Source organism: Thermobia domestica, chromosome 8 (assembly GCF_964235325.1).
Source record: "Thermobia domestica chromosome 8, izTheDome1.hap1.1, whole genome shotgun sequence".
NCBI classification, from domain to species: domain Eukaryota; kingdom Metazoa; phylum Arthropoda; class Insecta; order Zygentoma; family Lepismatidae; genus Thermobia; species Thermobia domestica.
This window is the reverse complement of record NC_137461.1, coordinates 141290044-141307088: the sequence shown is the minus strand read 5'-3', so window position 1 is coordinate 141307088 and position 17045 is coordinate 141290044. Positions and strand designations below refer to the sequence as shown.

The 17045-nt window shown below is 34.7% G+C and overlaps 1 protein-coding gene across 2 annotated transcripts in view; it reads left to right on the top strand.

Annotated features, from left to right (window-relative positions):
• The window catches only part of LOC145693254 (uncharacterized), a 45811-nt gene extending 28987 nt beyond the window's left edge, over positions 1 to 16824 (top strand). For both annotated transcript variants that reach the window (XM_081769085.1, XM_081769087.1), the window contains exon 6: positions 15915 to 16824. In XM_081769085.1, coding sequence (XP_081625211.1) covers positions 15915 to 16495 — 581 coding nt within the window. In that variant the 3' untranslated portion in view covers positions 16496 to 16824. The remainder of the gene's footprint in view (positions 1 to 15914) is intronic.
• Positions 16825 to 17045: the final 221 nt, after the last annotated feature.

The following is a 17045-nucleotide window of genomic DNA, read 5'->3' as shown; positions in this document are numbered from 1 at the left end:
TCAACGGGGAAGAGGGAAAATGGGATGGGAAGAATTTTTAAAAGATGGCCGTATCTCCGAATCCCTTACGGTTAATGACTTGAAATTTGGTATTTGGATTTCTCATTTGAAATTTTGACACATGCTTTAGCGTTTTTTTAAAAATATTTTAGTAAAAAGGGGAAGAAAAGAGGTCGGGAAAAAAGGTGTGGAGATTGCAATTATTGTAATAAGACGTCGATATTTCGGAATCTCTGAAGGTTAGAAACATGAAATTTGGTATTTGAACTTCTTATTTAAAATATAGATCTGTATTTCTGTTTTTATATCTATATGTAACCTAGAAGGAAAGAAAAGGGCGGGAAGAAAAATGTGTGGAGGAATACAATTATTAAAATAAAATGTTTATACCTTGGGATCTGGGAACAGAGTCATGAAACTTGGTATTTCAACTTAAATTCGGTATGGTTGCAGCTTCATGAGGTGCGAGGTCGTAGGCCGAGCTACAAGCAAAAGCAGTGGGTTTGCCCCCTGTTACTTGAACTGAAATTCGGTATAGCTCGGAATTCTGGAAAGTAAGAGACATGACACTTGGTATTTGAACTGAAATTCGGTATATTTACAGGTTTATGAGGTGCGAGGCCGTAGGCCGAGCCATTACGGGCGTCTGGGGGAAGTGGCGTAGCTAGGGAGGATCCAGGGATCTGAACACCCCGAAATTTTTAAAAGTTGCTAAAATAAAGCCTAAAATCGCGTTTTCAGTCAAAATTTTTCCGGGAGAAGACCCCCGGCTCTCCTCGAAATGAAATCCTGTCTGTGCCATTGTCTGTGTTGGAAGCCTCCAGCTAGCCGAAGGCTAGTAAAATTAAAAGTTACGATATTTGTCATCTCATCACGGCCAAACGATAAGGCCGAATGAAATAATTTTTGGCATACAGTTAGGCCCAATCTGGGTTATACAGGGGATTTAATATTCACTTTGATTATAATACGTACCCTAAGGGAGAGCAGTGGTGATATTTTTTCTTAACGAAGGATTAGTATCTCACGAGCTATTCAACTTATTAAGCTGGAATTGGGTATATTAGCTCGTAATTAAAAATAAAGAGATATGTCCCCTAGTGTTTTCGAAAATTCACTCTTTTAGGGAGGGGAGGGGATATTTTCTATATTCTATATGGAGAATTGATAATGCGTTATATGTAAAATAACCTAAAACAGTCAATATTTGTGTTGAATCTATAGTTTTCAGGGTCGCTGAGATGAACAATGACAATTACGAAGTCGTTCAATCCAAGTTCAGCCCCCATCGACATTAAGGGAGGGGTAATAAAATATTCAAATTTACCAAGATAAGTATCAAATACATAGTTGTTGGGATCGCTGAGATGATTAGTACTAATCCAGAAGCCATTCAAATCAAAGTTTAGCCCCATCGACATGGGGGAGGGAGGAGGCGCGGTATTTCATGAATTGTTGGTCTGACGAAGCGAAGCGGGTACGTTCAATGTTAACATTAAAATCTGCTTCTCTGTAAGGAATTTTTCGGTAGTCTGGAAATTGCTTGTACAACACATGTTTAACTATTCCTTGTTGGGTGTTAACCGTGTAGCTGTACATCACCTGTACATTGTTGTTAGCAGTAGCTTTGTACAGCCAATGTATAGTCAATGTAAAACAGACATCAATCCAGATGTACTTTTCTGTCAAATTGCATGTATTCTTCACAGGAACATTCGCTGTACCTGCAACATGTAACATACCTGTGTACAGGCTACTAAACACATAGTGTACAACCAAGGTTTGAGTGACTGTACAGTGCTTGTTTATTTCAAACATGTTAACGTTAAGAACATCCAAGTAACGGGAATGTTTCGGAAGTCTGGAAAGGGTTTATACAACACATGTTCAGGCAGTTACATAACATGTTTCTTATTAGCTGTTAAACATGCAGCTGTACTACCATGAGCAAAATAAATGACGCGTCTCTTTATTTTGAAGTTTTTTGAAAATATCTCCGTTTTCTTTATATGTTCGAAATTTCGGAAGGTTTCCCCAGCAGGACAGGTTAATAACAAACCCGTTTTTAATATTTGTGTTAGATATTAGCTTAAAATAAAGAAATTAGAAGCAAAAAAAAATTAAATCGACAGAAATCTCGAGAATTACCAACTCTGCTAAAGTGGGAAATTTTCAAGAACACGAGGGAATTCTGCATTTCAACACGAAGCAGCGACATCTATGTCATTGAGAGAAATGTGGATTAAATCTACAAACTAAACTTTTAACGAATATTTCTAGTATGTCTTATTATATGCATTATCTGCAAACTCCAAATATATGAATATATGCTAAGTATTAACATAAAGATAGAGCAAATAGTGGAAATTATCTATGGAAAAGGACGAATTGGTAGGACGATCGTAATGAAATATCGTCTTTACCGGAACAGGCTCAGTTCACGTAAAAAAACAAATAGCTCAGTTAGTTAAAGCAACGAGTCTGTATGCTGAAGGTAGCGGGTTCGAACCTGTGGAAGTGCCGTTATCATTTTTATCACTACACTACGGTTATTTTTTTAATTTTTTTATTTGGGAAAGAATCAAATTGTAACGTATGTGTAAAACTCATGACGATACCAAAAAAAGAAAAAATGCTGTTGTCGCACTTGCATTAGCGTCCCTAATTTTGTTTGCAAACAGTTTCGTAATTATTTCCCCTGTGCTCACTGCTCACCATATGCTCGCTGGCGCATAACGAATGTTTCCCAGTAAATGTTAATTCTAATTTGGAGAATTTTATAAAGTTTCACAATATTTCTCACTAGATAGTCTTCTATCTACGTGTTTGGATATTTTGATAACAGATTTCCCTATTAAATGTTTAATTTTCCCTAGATGTTTAATTACGGAAAAGTTTTACAATGTATTTGTATTGAATTGAAATTGTTTTGAATTTACTACATAAGGTAAGTAGACCGAAGGAGGAGAACTCAAGTAATTGATATTCTACGTAAAAGCAACCTATTGTAGAATGATGATGCTTCTTACCTTCAGCACATAATCTTAACGTTAGAGAGTCAGACAGAGAAAAAACCTGGTTTTTCCTCCTCTATGACCACCCATCTTAAACCTCTACATGTCATTGTTCGTCTCACAAAATTTCGGTGCTCCAAAAACATTCAAATAATAATAATAATAATAATAATAATAATAATAATCCTGAATATGCCATCCTTACATAATGTAGGATATCTTAGTTTCCTAGTTTAAATCTTAAATATCTTAGTTTAAAATGCTTTCTTTAGTACTTATTTGAGCAACCATGTAGGAGGGGGTACGACTTTTTATTTTGCCCCTCTCATTTCAGTAGCCTTCCAACAGAAAGTAATTTTTGATAAGCAGGACAGACAAAATGAATAAGAAATATATTTACAGCATCCTCTCCCCTTTCATGATTGGAATATCACGTAATATTTTTTATTCTACGAAAGATGGCCCTGTGCGGTTAGGGGTAGGTAACTAAAAAAATACCTAATATATAGCGCCCCTTGATTGTAATATTACCGCTTCTTTATTTGTACGAGGGAGCCCCTACACAATCAAGGATGACAAAAAGAATAGGAAGAGTGTCTATTGATTCCAGTGGTGGATCCAGCACGAACTCCTGGGTGAGGGGAGGGGAAGTGAAACATTCTTTTGATGATGTGAAGCTGTCACAAATTACCAGTTAACTAAACTAAATAATAGTGGGGGGAACTGGAACCCAGTCAGTTTAAATTGATGTAAAAGTTTAATTTTTGGATTCATATTAAAGTTTTGGTTTCAAATGAGAATTTCAGTCCAAGTGGTCAATGATCAAATCTCGTGGGGCTCTTCAGTGTAGGCTAATACGGCCCCCTTATGAGAAAAGGCAAAATTATTAACATGTTTATAACTTTCGAATTTTTCGTCTATTTTAAAGAAATATTTTGTTTCGTATTAAAGTGTTGGTTCCAAATGACAAACTCAGTCCGAGTGGACAATGATCAAATCTCCGGGGGGGTCTTCAGTATAGGGGGCTACGGCTCCCTTATGGGAAAAGGCAAAAATATGAAAATGCTTATAACTTCCGAATTTTCCGTCTATTTTAAAGAAATTATTGGCTTCATATTAAAGTCTTGGCTTCAAATGACAATTTCAGTCCGTGTGGACAATGATCAAATCTCGGAGGGCTCTTCGGTGTAGGGGTTTCGGCTTCTTTATGGGACATGATTCACGTAGTTGATATTGCAAAATTGTTTTGTATATATAAGTGGAAACTTGCACCATTTGGTTAATTTTACCTCTTATGTTTTGCAGATTCATATTCCAAGCAATAGTTACTTCGCAGAGCTAAAAGAAGGCACTTACTAGTTTCATTAAAATGAAATGTCTTTTATGAGAGGAGCAGACGAACGAACAGGCACCCAAACGTTGGTTGAGTCGTACGGTTGAAACTCGTTAAGCTCGCTTCAATTATTATTATTATTATTATTATTATTATTATTATTATTATTATTATTATTATATAATAAAATTAATAATAATAATAATAATAAAATTAATAATAATAATAATAATAATAATAATAATAATAATAATAATAATAATAATAATAATAAAGCATTGCAGGGACCTTTGGTGCAGGGGGTCCGTGGCTCGATTCCACTTCGTGCCAAGTGAAATTTTAGGTGGACAAATACCGTGTGCATGGGTATGTGTTTTCTTGAGATTTTCCATTTTCCTCCCACTTTCTTCATTTCACCATTTCATTCATCATCATTCTCCCTTAGCGTAGGTGCATAATCGTCCAACGTTAAACTAGATATTGCAATTTAAATAATAATAATAATAATAAAAATTAATTCAACTGAAAGGACTGTAATTTATGTGGACAGTAATTATCATAAATATGCAACCATTATAAAAACAATGCTTTGAGTAGAAAGATAATCCTTCCCAAGTGTTAACGAATGCGCACGAGATAAGACATGTCTCGAGAAAGAGACAAGACGCGCTTTGTGACATCCAAGATAATACGAGGCAAATGTTTTGGACACGAGATAGCTTGTAAAATGTCTCGTCTTGTCTGGAATGTCTCGAAAACAAAAGTCTAAGTTTTAAAATTATTTTTCAAGATCTATTCTCTCAGAAGTAGTTCTCTGCCTTAAAATTAATAACGACATTTGTGATTTAAAAAAAAAGATAAACAATGCCTAAAGTTAATAGTTAACTTTTCGAAAAGAAGCTTCATTAAGGGTGAACCTGTAAGATGTCCACAAACTTCGGGAGGTGATTCGTGACATCAAAAGGAGACAAATGGTCCTCTTGCAGTTTTCGAATTCAGCTTCGTTGTCGAGATACAGGGTTGCCAACTGGTCGTGTTTGAGAAACTCACTGGGAATAAATTCAAGTCCAAGAATAAACTACTACTCATATATTTTTCAGGTCAATTGACTTATACCATGTTGTAAGGTCAAATATTTATTTATGAAGTGTGTACAAAAATCGCCAGGGTCTTTTCTGAGAAAATCGTCGAGAAAAAGTCACCTCCAAGAATAAACTACCCCTCGTAAATTTTTCTAAGAGAAATATCTGATACTGCAATATAGGGTTGTTAATTAAATATTGATTAATGAAAAATAAACAAAATTGTTAAAACCATTTTTGAGAAAATGGCGTTTTTCGATTTTCGGCTGTTTGTAAACCACACTTATTTTAGGTGGTAGGAAAAAATGGAAAAGCTCCTGTAAGAATACTAAGTAAACCCTAAGTTTAAAATTTGGTGTAGATAAGTTGAACGGTATGGCCTCTAGGCGAGTGCATATAAAAGTGTGCCGAACGGACGGACCGGAAGGACGGGTGTCGAAAAGTCACATTTTCGGTATGTAGACGCCATGAAACATGTAAATCCGTTGAAATCTGAATTTGATATTATTTTCACAATCACTATATTTTCTTCTCTCTTTTGTCGCTCGAAAAAGAAAAGCCTGAGTTTACCACAAAAAGCTAGGGAGTTTCTCAAAAAATATTCAATTACAGGGCCACCGCACTAAACTTTTTCAATTCAATTTCTTAACTGTGTTAGGCCGCAGTTGTTACTGAAGTGTGTATTTGGATAATACGAATAAAATTATCGTATTATTCAAATACATCGAATGTCAGATTATCGAATAAAAAACTTCGATTGAAGAAAATCCATACTACAAAACTAGCTCACACTTTGAGCACATTTTCATTAGACATATAATAGACCAATTAATGCAATCATTGTTTATGAAATATGAAAAAAATCAAATGAGTCACTTTGGGAAAGTCGTTCAAAAAGAACACGTCAGGAGTAACCTACCTCTTGTGAATTGTTTCGAACAATGAGTTAAGATATACTTTTGGTTATTAATGAAATATTTATTTGCGAAATTTGAACAAAATCGCCTGTCGTTCGAGAAAATTGTCGGGGAAAAAACCTTGACCCCAAAAATAAACTATCCGTTGTAATTGTTTTTCATAGAAATGACTTATACTAAAATATAGGGTTATTAATGAAATACTTATTTATGAATTATCAATAAAATTGTCCGAGTACTTTTTGAGAAAATCGTGAGGGAAAAATAACTCCCCGAATAAACTATCTCTTGAGGATTCTTTCAGGGTAAGCGAGTTTTTCCATATTACTAGGTTTTTTAATGAAATATTTATTTCTGAGTACGAACAAAATTGCTTGACTCATTTTTGAGAAAACCGTGGAGGAAAAACACCCCCAAGAGTAAACTGCCCCTCGCATATTTTTTCAGGACAAACGAGTTTTGCCATATTGTTCGGTTATTAACGAAATATTTATTTTTGAAATATGAATAAACTCTTTTGAGTCGTTTTTGAGAAAATCGCCCAGACAACACTCCACCAAGAATAAACTACCCCTCGCATTTTTTTTTAGGACAAACGAGTTATGCCATATTGATAGGTTATTAATGAAATCTTTATTTATGAAATATGAACGAAAACATTTTAGTCCATTTTGAGAAAATCACTGAGAAAAAACTCACCCCCTTAGTATAAACTACCCCTTGTAGATTTTTCTCAGATAAATGCCTTATACCACAAAATAGTGTTGCTAATTAAATATTGATTTATAAAAAAAGAAAGAAAACAAGATCGTTAGAGCCAGTTATGAGAAAATATCTTTTTTTTATTTTCATCGTACAGGAAACTACCCTTGTTTTGGGAGTAGGAGGGAAATAAAAAAAAAACTATAGGAAATACTATGAAAATCTTAAACTAAAATTTGGTGCAGATAAGTTGAACATACCGTAAATTTTTCAACTAATTTACGGTATGTTCAAGTATGGCTTCTAGGCGAGGTATGGCTTCAGGTATGGCTTCTAGGCGAGTGCACAGAAAAGTGTAGCGAACGGACGGACGAACTGATGGACATGTATCGAAAAATAACTTTTTCGGTGTTAGGGGCTATAATACGTGTAAATTCGTTGAAATCTCAAATTTGATTTTTTTTTTTCGAACACCATACTTTCTTCTCTCATTTGTCACTTCAAAGTAAAAGGAACTCAGATTTACAGATAAAAGACACCTACTTTTACACATAGACATTTATTGATTTAAAACTTTTAGTTTGTGTCATTTCACTTCCAATTGAAAGGTTTTACAATGATTAACGGCATACCAATGACGAGACGGAAGTTTTCAGGAAGTAAATGCATTCAGAAGTCTAGAATGCATTACAGCCTGTTTTTATTTCTGCAATTGTTAACAGCTGTAATTTCGTCCAAACGCTACATGAAATAATTTTTGGTTGACGTCATTGTATTACTATTTTAGTATTGTTCTCTTCAGACTTGGTTGAAGTTTTGTCTTAACGGTTATACATTTTTTCTTTCTTATTTCATCGTTACACATAAGAACAAAATGTTATGGTGAGTGGATAGATTCGAACCTACGAACATTGAGTTTATATTCTTCCAACACTTTACCAATGGACCAAGCTTTGTCTTCACGTTAACGCACGGTTACAGGGTTTACTACGATTTAAATAAAATGGCTGGCTGTTAGAATTCCCTGCTCACATATTTCGATAAATAATTTTCATTGCTTCGAAGATACGTAGAGCAATGTTTAGATACACATTTTAGGAGAGTGAATTTTGGTGTATATAATAATTTCATGCCAGGTAAAAGCTAGATAAGTTTTGATAAAATGTTTCATATGTAGTTCTCAATAATAAGCTTGCTGTTCGGAGTGAAGTTCCAAGGTTCAGCATTGCCTAGCAGTTTTTGCTATTAATATCCCTTCTAACAATATTGGCAGTGGACAAAAGTTAGCCCGTGTTGAAGCTTTTTGCTCCTAATTTAGTTATTTTACTTATTTAAGGAATATATTGAAAATTGTCAGCAGGCACGTATGCAGTAATTTATTTCGGGAGAAGTCCGACTTCAATATTAGGATAAATTATAATAAAATTTAAAAGATAATCCTTAAATTTAGGCTAAATTTACAGAGAAGGTGGGATTTCAGAGGGGAGTCCGGACCACCTGGACCCACCCCTAAATGCGTCCTTGTTTGTCAGTAACGTTTCCTCATTTTGAAACCCTCAAAAACTTCGGATATATAAAGGAAAACGAGTTATTTTCGATAAAATATCACTTCAGAAGACGCGACAGTTTTATTGCACATGGTGGTATCCCAAGTTCACAAGGGTAAAAATTCATTAATTTTGATTCTCTGTCATTGTGCTCTATCGAAAGGTTAGGTTTGTAACATATTACTCCTACGAACAAGCATGACTGGCAGATAGGAATACTGAACACAACTCCAGAGAAATGCATGCTGAACTTACGTTTATAGTTACGCTTTGGTGATTTGCCCTCAAGGTCAATCGAGTGGTAATTCAGTTCCGTCCCTGTTCTTAAGCCATGTTCGTATTACTTCGAACAGTTTTGATAATGAAAAGCATGCCTCTTAATATAACAGACTTCTTTCGCGTAAGAAATCGAAACTCAGTTGGTCAGAGCAACTAGTCTGTAAGAATTAGGTTGTTAGTTAGTTAGGAGCCCAGTACGAGTAAGGGTTTTTATTACTATTGTTTTTATCTTTTTTATGTGAGGAAAAATCAAATTGTGACATCGCGATATCAAATGTATTTGATTAGGTAGCTTTGTCTTAGCTAAACTTTAAATATCAGTAACCGTCGAAATTATTTCACCAACTGATCACTTACTGAACATTTCAAACACGTCAAACCAGTGGCATAACATGAAGGTTAACCTCTCCTCCGCAGTCCTTAGTTATGCGTCCGTACTTTCAAGGGCGGACTAAGGGCCGAGCGACCGCCCGGGGCGCCAGAGAAAGAGGAGCACCAAAACGAGCCTCAAAAAGTAAATTTTATAATGTGCTTTCTACTGACGTTTTTGGTTTATATTCTTGTAAAGTAGTGGCAATTATATGATCTTTTTCCATTTCACTATGGAAGAAGAGAGTTTCATAGTACTAAGGGGGCTGTATCGAAAAATTGAGAGATGGCATGTAGAATAAAGAGTGCCGGGAATTAAGTATTGTTTGTTTGTTTGCTTGAGTATAGCGTTCCACGGTTATGCCTTAATGGGCAAGGGAGATGTGGATACTAATTATAGTGGAATCCGAACCACTTTTATCGTTCAACAGTAATCCACCGGGAATTGGACCCGGTACCACAGAAGGCAGGCGTGCTAGCCACTAGACCAGGGGGGGTGGAGTTGGTATTCTTTATAGCGGGCCATATTCTTTGTGAACTTTTCCTAGGTAATGGATTTCCTTTTGAAAATGGGTTTAAAACAGGGGCGTCATTTAGGGAGGGCAGGGAGGGGCATTTGCCCCCCGTGAGTTTGAGATGTATATAGATTTTATCATTAGAATAGTAGTAAATCAGTGAAAAACGCGAAATTTTACTTATATCAAGAGGTCTTGCCCCCCCCCCCCCCAAAGCAAAATCTGAAATGACGCTCCTGGTTTAAACTATTAAAAACACTATGATAAAATGTAAAATATAGGCTACTACTAGGGGAAGGGCGCCAAAAAGTCACTTTGCCCGTGTGAAAATTTGGCCTGCTCCGCCCCTGCGTACTTTCTCTATATTTTTTGGCCTTGCAGCTTGTGCGGTCCCCACGCCACATTGTTGCGGGGGCGCTATTTACGCCTACCCTTCGAACGTAATTCAATAACTGTTTAAGAAATTCTACCATCAGCGTGAAAACGGGAATATATTTTTCTAATAGTCCCATAGAACTTTCACTCAGAATACCAGATGCAATTTTTCAGAGTGGGCTCTGGCTAAGTAGAAGGAAGATCTGTTTCCTAAGTAAGTTCCTTTCAGAAAGTTTGCTATTTCTTTAACAGTGATGTAAATAAATATACTTATCGTTATTAGCTCGACACCAAACCATCCTGGACAAATCTTTCTAGAACAATGATCGGCAAAAGTTATTTTGCATAATTTTATAAGCGACTCAAGGGTGAAACACTTGTTAACGAAAGCAATGTTATGTATATACTGCCTTGTTTCTGACAAAATATAAAGTCTTTTGTATTCTTTAGACACTTTTCCTATTCTTTTTGTCACCCTTGGTTGTGTAAGGAAGCCTCGAACAAATAAAGAAGAGGTAATATTACAGATAAGGGGCGCTATAAATATATTAGATATTTCTTTTGTTACCTAACCATAACGGCCTAGGGTCGTCTCCAGTAGAATAAAAAATGCTACGTGATATTACATTCACGAAGGAGGAAAGGATGCTCTAAATATATTTCTTATTCATTTTGTCTGCCCTGCTTCTCAGAAATTATATACCTTCTGTTGGAGGGTGCTGAAAAGAGAGGAGGGGAAATAAAACGTCGTGCCCCCTCATACATTTTAAATTTTGTGACGTGGTTGCTCAAATTATTACTAAAGAAAGCACTTTAAACTAAGATGTGTAAAGTTACATCATTATGTAAGGGTGGCATATTCATTAATAATAATAATAATAATAATAATAATAATAATAATAATAATAATAATAATAATAATAATAATAAATATGAATGTCTTTGGAGAGCCGAAATTATGTGAGACGAACAATGATATGTAGAGGTTTAAGATGGGTGGTCATAGAGGAGGAAAAACCAGGATTTTTCTCTCTCTGACTCTCTAACGTTAAGATTATGTGCTGAAGGTAAGAAGCATCATCATTCTACAATAGGTTGCTTTTACGTAGAATATCTATTACTTGAGCTCCCCTCCTTCGGGCAACTTTGCTTATGTAGTAAATTCAAAACAATTTCAATTTAAGACAAATATTTATAGAGAAAATTAAACATTTAATAGGGAAATCTGTTATCAAAATATCCAAACACGTAGATAGAAGACTATGTAGTGAGAAACATTGTGAAACTATAAAATTCTCCAAATTAGAATTAACATTTACTGGAAAACATTCGTTATGCATCAGTGAGCACAGGGGAAATAATTACGAATCTGTTTGCAAACAAAAATTAGAGACAGTAATGCAAATGCGACGATATTTTCTCTCTTTTTTTTTTTTTTTTTTTTTTTTTGTATCGTCATGAGTTTTACACATATGTTACAATTTGATTCCTTCCCAAATAAAAAAGAAATAAAATAGCCTTAGTGCTAAAAATGGCAACAGTACTTCCACGGGATTGGAACCGTCTACCTTCGGTATACAAACTCGTTGCTTTACCTAACTGAGCTATTTGCTCTCTTACGTGATCTGAACCTGTTCTACAGTAAAAACGATTTTTCATTACGATTAAGCTAACAATTCGTCTTTTTCCATAGGTAATTTCCACTATTTGCATTATCTATACGTTAATACTTAGCATAGATTCATATATTTGGAGTTCGCTGATAATGCATATAATAAGACATACTAGAAATATTTCGTTAAAATTTTCGTTTGTAGATCTAATCCACGCTTCTCTCAATGACATAGATGTCGCTGCTTCGTGTTGAACTGCAGAATTCCCTCGCGTTCTTGAAAATTTCCCACTTTAGCAGAGTTGGTAATTCTCGAGATTTCTGTCGATTTAATGTTTTTTGCTTCTAATTTCTTTATTTTAAGCTAATATCTAACACAAATATTAAAAACGGGTTTGTTATTAACCTGTCCTGCTGGGGAAACCTTCCGAAATTTCGAACATATAAAGAAAACGGAGATATTTTCAAAAAACTTCAAAATAAAGAGACGCGTCATTTATTTTGCTCATGGTAGTACATCGCCTGTACATTGCTGTTAGCACGAGCTGTGTGCTACCAAAGTATGATCAATGCAGAACAAACATCAATCCAGCTATACCTTTTCTGTCGAATTGCATGTATTCTCCAAATATACATTCACTGTACATGCAACATGTAACGTGTCTGTGTACAGGTTATCAAACACATACTGTACAATGTATGTTTTGAACACATGTGCAGTACCTGTTCCTTTCTTACATGTTAACATTGAAAACAGCCTCTGTAAAGGGCGTGTCTTTGGGGTCTGGAAGCCGTTTGTACAATACGTACTTAACTATTCTTTGTCAGATGTTAAACATGCAGATGTACATTGCTGTTAACAATAGCAATGTACAGCCAATGTACGATCAATGCAGAACAGACGCCATTCAAGGTATTCTTCGTGGTCGATTTGCATGTATTCTTTTTTAAAAAAAAACATCCATTGTACATGCAACATGTAACATGTCTGTGTACAGGCTATCAAACATATAATATGCAAAGCATGTTTTAAACGCATGTGGAGTGCCTGTTCATTCAAACATATTAACGTTAAAAACAGTCTTTGTGAAGGGAATGTTTCTAGAGCCTGGAACTATTCCTACAACATTTGTTCAACTATTCCTTGTCAGGTGTTAAACATGCAGCTGTTCATCGCCTGTACATTGCTGTTAGGAAGGGCTATGTACAGGCAGTGTATGGCCAATGCTCAACAGACGTCAATACAGGTGTACTTTTCTGTCGAATTGCATGTTTTCTTCACAGAATCATTCATTGATATCCAACATGTACCATGTCTGGGTACAGGCTATCAAACCTATACTGTACAACGCATGTTTTGAACCCATGTGTAGTGCTTGTTCATTCCTAATTAAAAACAGCCTCTATAAGGGAAATGTTTCTGGAGTCTAGAAGTAGTTTGTACAACACCTGTTCAATTATTCTCTGTCAGGTGTTAGACATGCAGCTGTACATTGCTGTTAGGAAGGGCTATGTACAGACAATGTATGGTCAGTGCAGAACAGACGTCAATACAGGTGTACTTTTCTGTCGAATTGCATGTATTTTTCACAGGAACATTCACTGTACATGTAACATGTAAAATGCTTGTACTTAAACTATTAAACATTCACTGTTCAACGCATTTTTGAGCGCTTGTACAGTGCTTGTTACTTTTTTAACATGTTGAAGGCAAAACCAGTGTCTGTACATGCACTGTACATTGATGTCCATTCGCATTCAACTCACGGTGTGAGGGCCAATTGAACACAGATCTCCACAAAAAGCGAAAGAACTTCCTTGGTTACCTTTATAAAATACGACTCATGAGATTTTATTATTTTATAAACAATGTTAGTATTCCAAGAGAAAGTTGTTTCATTAATAACTGTAGCACAACATAATTTAGTTTAAGGAATTGAAGTGAGAATGTTTAGTGTTGTGGCCCGTATCTTTTATTCTCAATAACAGATAGTCTGGTATATTATAATAACATAAATGAGCTGCGTACAGAGTTGGAAATGATTCACAATCCGGAAGAATGAGCCTATTTGTAGATCACTCAAAAAAAAAAAAAAAAAAAAAAAAAAAAAAAAAAAAAAAAAAGTATCAAAGCTGTTCTCTTGCATTACGATAATGAGAAACATTCTATACCAGTTGCTCGTTCTGTTCAGTTAAAAGAAACCTCAAACATATAAGCCTACTTCTGAAGTCTGTTATATTAGCTATTCGAACCACAGATGGAAAATCTGTTGTGATCGCAAAGTTCTGGGGCCTGTCTAGGAATGCAGACGGGTTGCAGAAAATATTGGTGTTTCTTGTGTCACTTGAACAGTAGAGCAAGGAAAAATCCTTATGTAATAAAACAGTGGTCTTCGAGAGAAAGCGTTAATCCTGGTAAAAAGAATGTGTTGCATGTATTGCATTGACAAAGATAGTGTGCTGTTCACCGCTCCATCTAAAATTGGGCTTCATGAAGAATTTTGTGAAAGCAATGGATAAAGGTATCAGTGATTTTCAGTTCTTACTATCAACATTTCCTGCGATTAGTACTGGAAAAATTAACGAATTATTTTTAGTTGGCCTCAGAATACACTACTTTTGAAGAATTGCTGACAGCACAAGAGGTCAGCTTGGCTTGCCTCCAAATGTATATTCAGCAGTTTCTTGGGAAACGTTAGAGCTGACAATTACACAGAATTGAAGGAATACATGCTAGACAGTTACGAGGCTGTGGGATGCAAATGCCTCTTAAGAATATATTTTCTGCATTCTTATTTGGAGCTTTTCCCGCCTAATCTCGAAGATGTGAGTGACGAACAAGGTGAGCGATTTCACTAAGAAAATCGCTGGCATGGAGACACGATATAAGGGAAGATGGTCACCAAATCTTTTGCCAGATTACTTCTGGACACTTCTACGAAAAGTTTAATCATCAACTTACAAACGGGAAATTTCCTGAAAACGTTTTTTTTTTTCTTTCTTGAACTTGCAACTACTGTACATTTCAAGCTTTTTTCATCTTTTTCGTAACTTTTTTTTTTCATTTCTGTAATGTAAAATATAACATTTTTAAAAATAATTTCTGTAATGTAAAATATTATTTTTGGTACATTATATGTATATAACGCTTCAGGTTCTTTTTCTGTACTGAGCTGAAATCATTTCCAATATCGCGGAAGTTGGTATTTTGTTTTTCATGAATTACAAGATATTGCTCACTATATAAATGGTAGCCTAAATGTTATATATAGCGTATCTTGTCCAAAACGTCGGTATATGATGGAACATTTCTGATTTCATACTCGTAATCAGCTTATATGATTTAGTAAAGAATACTTATTTCACCTCGCTGCAAGACACAAAGTTTATATTTGTTGCACCGTGTTATTTACTTTATTCAAGGTAGAACATATAAATAAATTAATAAATTCTGCAGTATTGGAAACATGCTATTTCATTGCATAGGTAGTTGATAAAGAGATCATTTTGCCTATGTCAAGTATTAAGCATTCTGTGTATAAAGCTGTCATGACTAGTGGGGCACTCATGGATTAGATGAAGGAGCTCAAGCGCTCCTTTCCCTCTTCTCTTCCTCCTACGAAGACAACTGAAGAAAAAATACAATTTGGCATGCAAGTAATACATTAAATCAAATTGAATAAATCAAGATACAGTTTCAAAATTTTACTTTTCATTTATTTTATTTTATTTTATTTTATTTTATTTTTTATTTTATTTTTTTTTTTTTTTTTTGTAATTTTTCGTATCCTTACCGCATATTTAAAATAACTTTTAATGTAGCTGCAGGACACGTCGTCACATCAACTCAAATAGTTGCCATAAACAATAAAGCAAGTGCCTTTGTATTCATAACTATTGTAGAATATGTCCCAAAAGAAGATAACATATAGTTTGCATTTCAAATAGTACTTACTTTTGTATACTAAGCTTATAAGTATGCCATATATAAAATTGAAACTAATCTTTTGGAAGTTATGTTCATTTCTTATATTAGATTCTTCGGTAATTATTTTATTTGTGGTATCTCCTACAAATGACAGATATTCATGATTTGTTGATGTCGAAATATTGTCAGTAAGTACTTTGACAAGAGTAAATTGTATTTGGAACTTTTTGTATCTTTCCAGGTGCTATTGTCAGTTATCCAAATGGTCTTACCGGAAGTACACCTTTGCATGAAGCAGTGGAAGGAATAAGGGATTCCGAATATCCAAAGTTTGAAGCTATGTTTACAGTACTGAGAAGCTTTGGAGCTCGGTTAGATGTTGAAACTTTTACTCCCGGAGATACACCATTGTTTCGAGCAATACTTCTGGAGAAGAACAAGGCAGCTGCTCTACTAATACGCCACGGTAGTAATGTTAATTTGGGCAATGTATATTCGTGTAATATAGACAACTTATGTCTTGCTAGGAAAAGGAATAATTTCTTTTTGGCAAAACTTCTTGTGTTTGCGGGATTTAATCTGAAAAATACTCCGTGGTTAGAAATATTGCCCAGTGATGTTGAACATTCGTATTCGGTGGATACTCTGAAAGGTTGGCTGATTTACATGAAACAAAATCCAATGGGACTATCAGACTTGTGTCGAATTTGTGTAAGACAGCGATTAGGAAGTAAAGTTTATGAAAAAATAGTGCAGTCTCAATTACCAGAAAGACTGAAAAGATATCTTTTGCTTGAAGATATTCAGGACGATGATCATTAATGAAATACAAAATAAAGTATATGTGTATAGAAGATTTTATCAAAGCTTTTAATGTTTTTATGATTAAAAGAAAATAAGACCAGGTTGTCACAAGCGAAGTACAATGAATTTGTATTATTTATTCGTGTAGTATTGAAGAGAGAGAATTAATTATAATGGTAATAATGAGAAGATATATTTGTGAAGCTATGTCTGTTGTAACTGAAATAGTATATAAAGAAATTCTTAAATGTTGGAATCTCTTTTCACAGTACAGAAAGTATATTGAGCAAATGAAAGTATTAGCAAAGTTTATTTATATTTAAACCACTACTGCAAAATAAATTTTTTGCAATAATTTTAGTATTTTATTTAACATCTATTAGGATAATATTTATTAAATAATAATCGAGAGCAAATATGATAGACGGCTATACGATTCAATCCAACTTTTCTTAACGGTTTTGAGTACCTTCACTATCTTTTTCTAGTTCACCCATTTATATGGGGAATCGGAATTGTTTTCCTATTCGCTTTGAAATTAACTGGTATTTTAATTCTGTCATTTTAT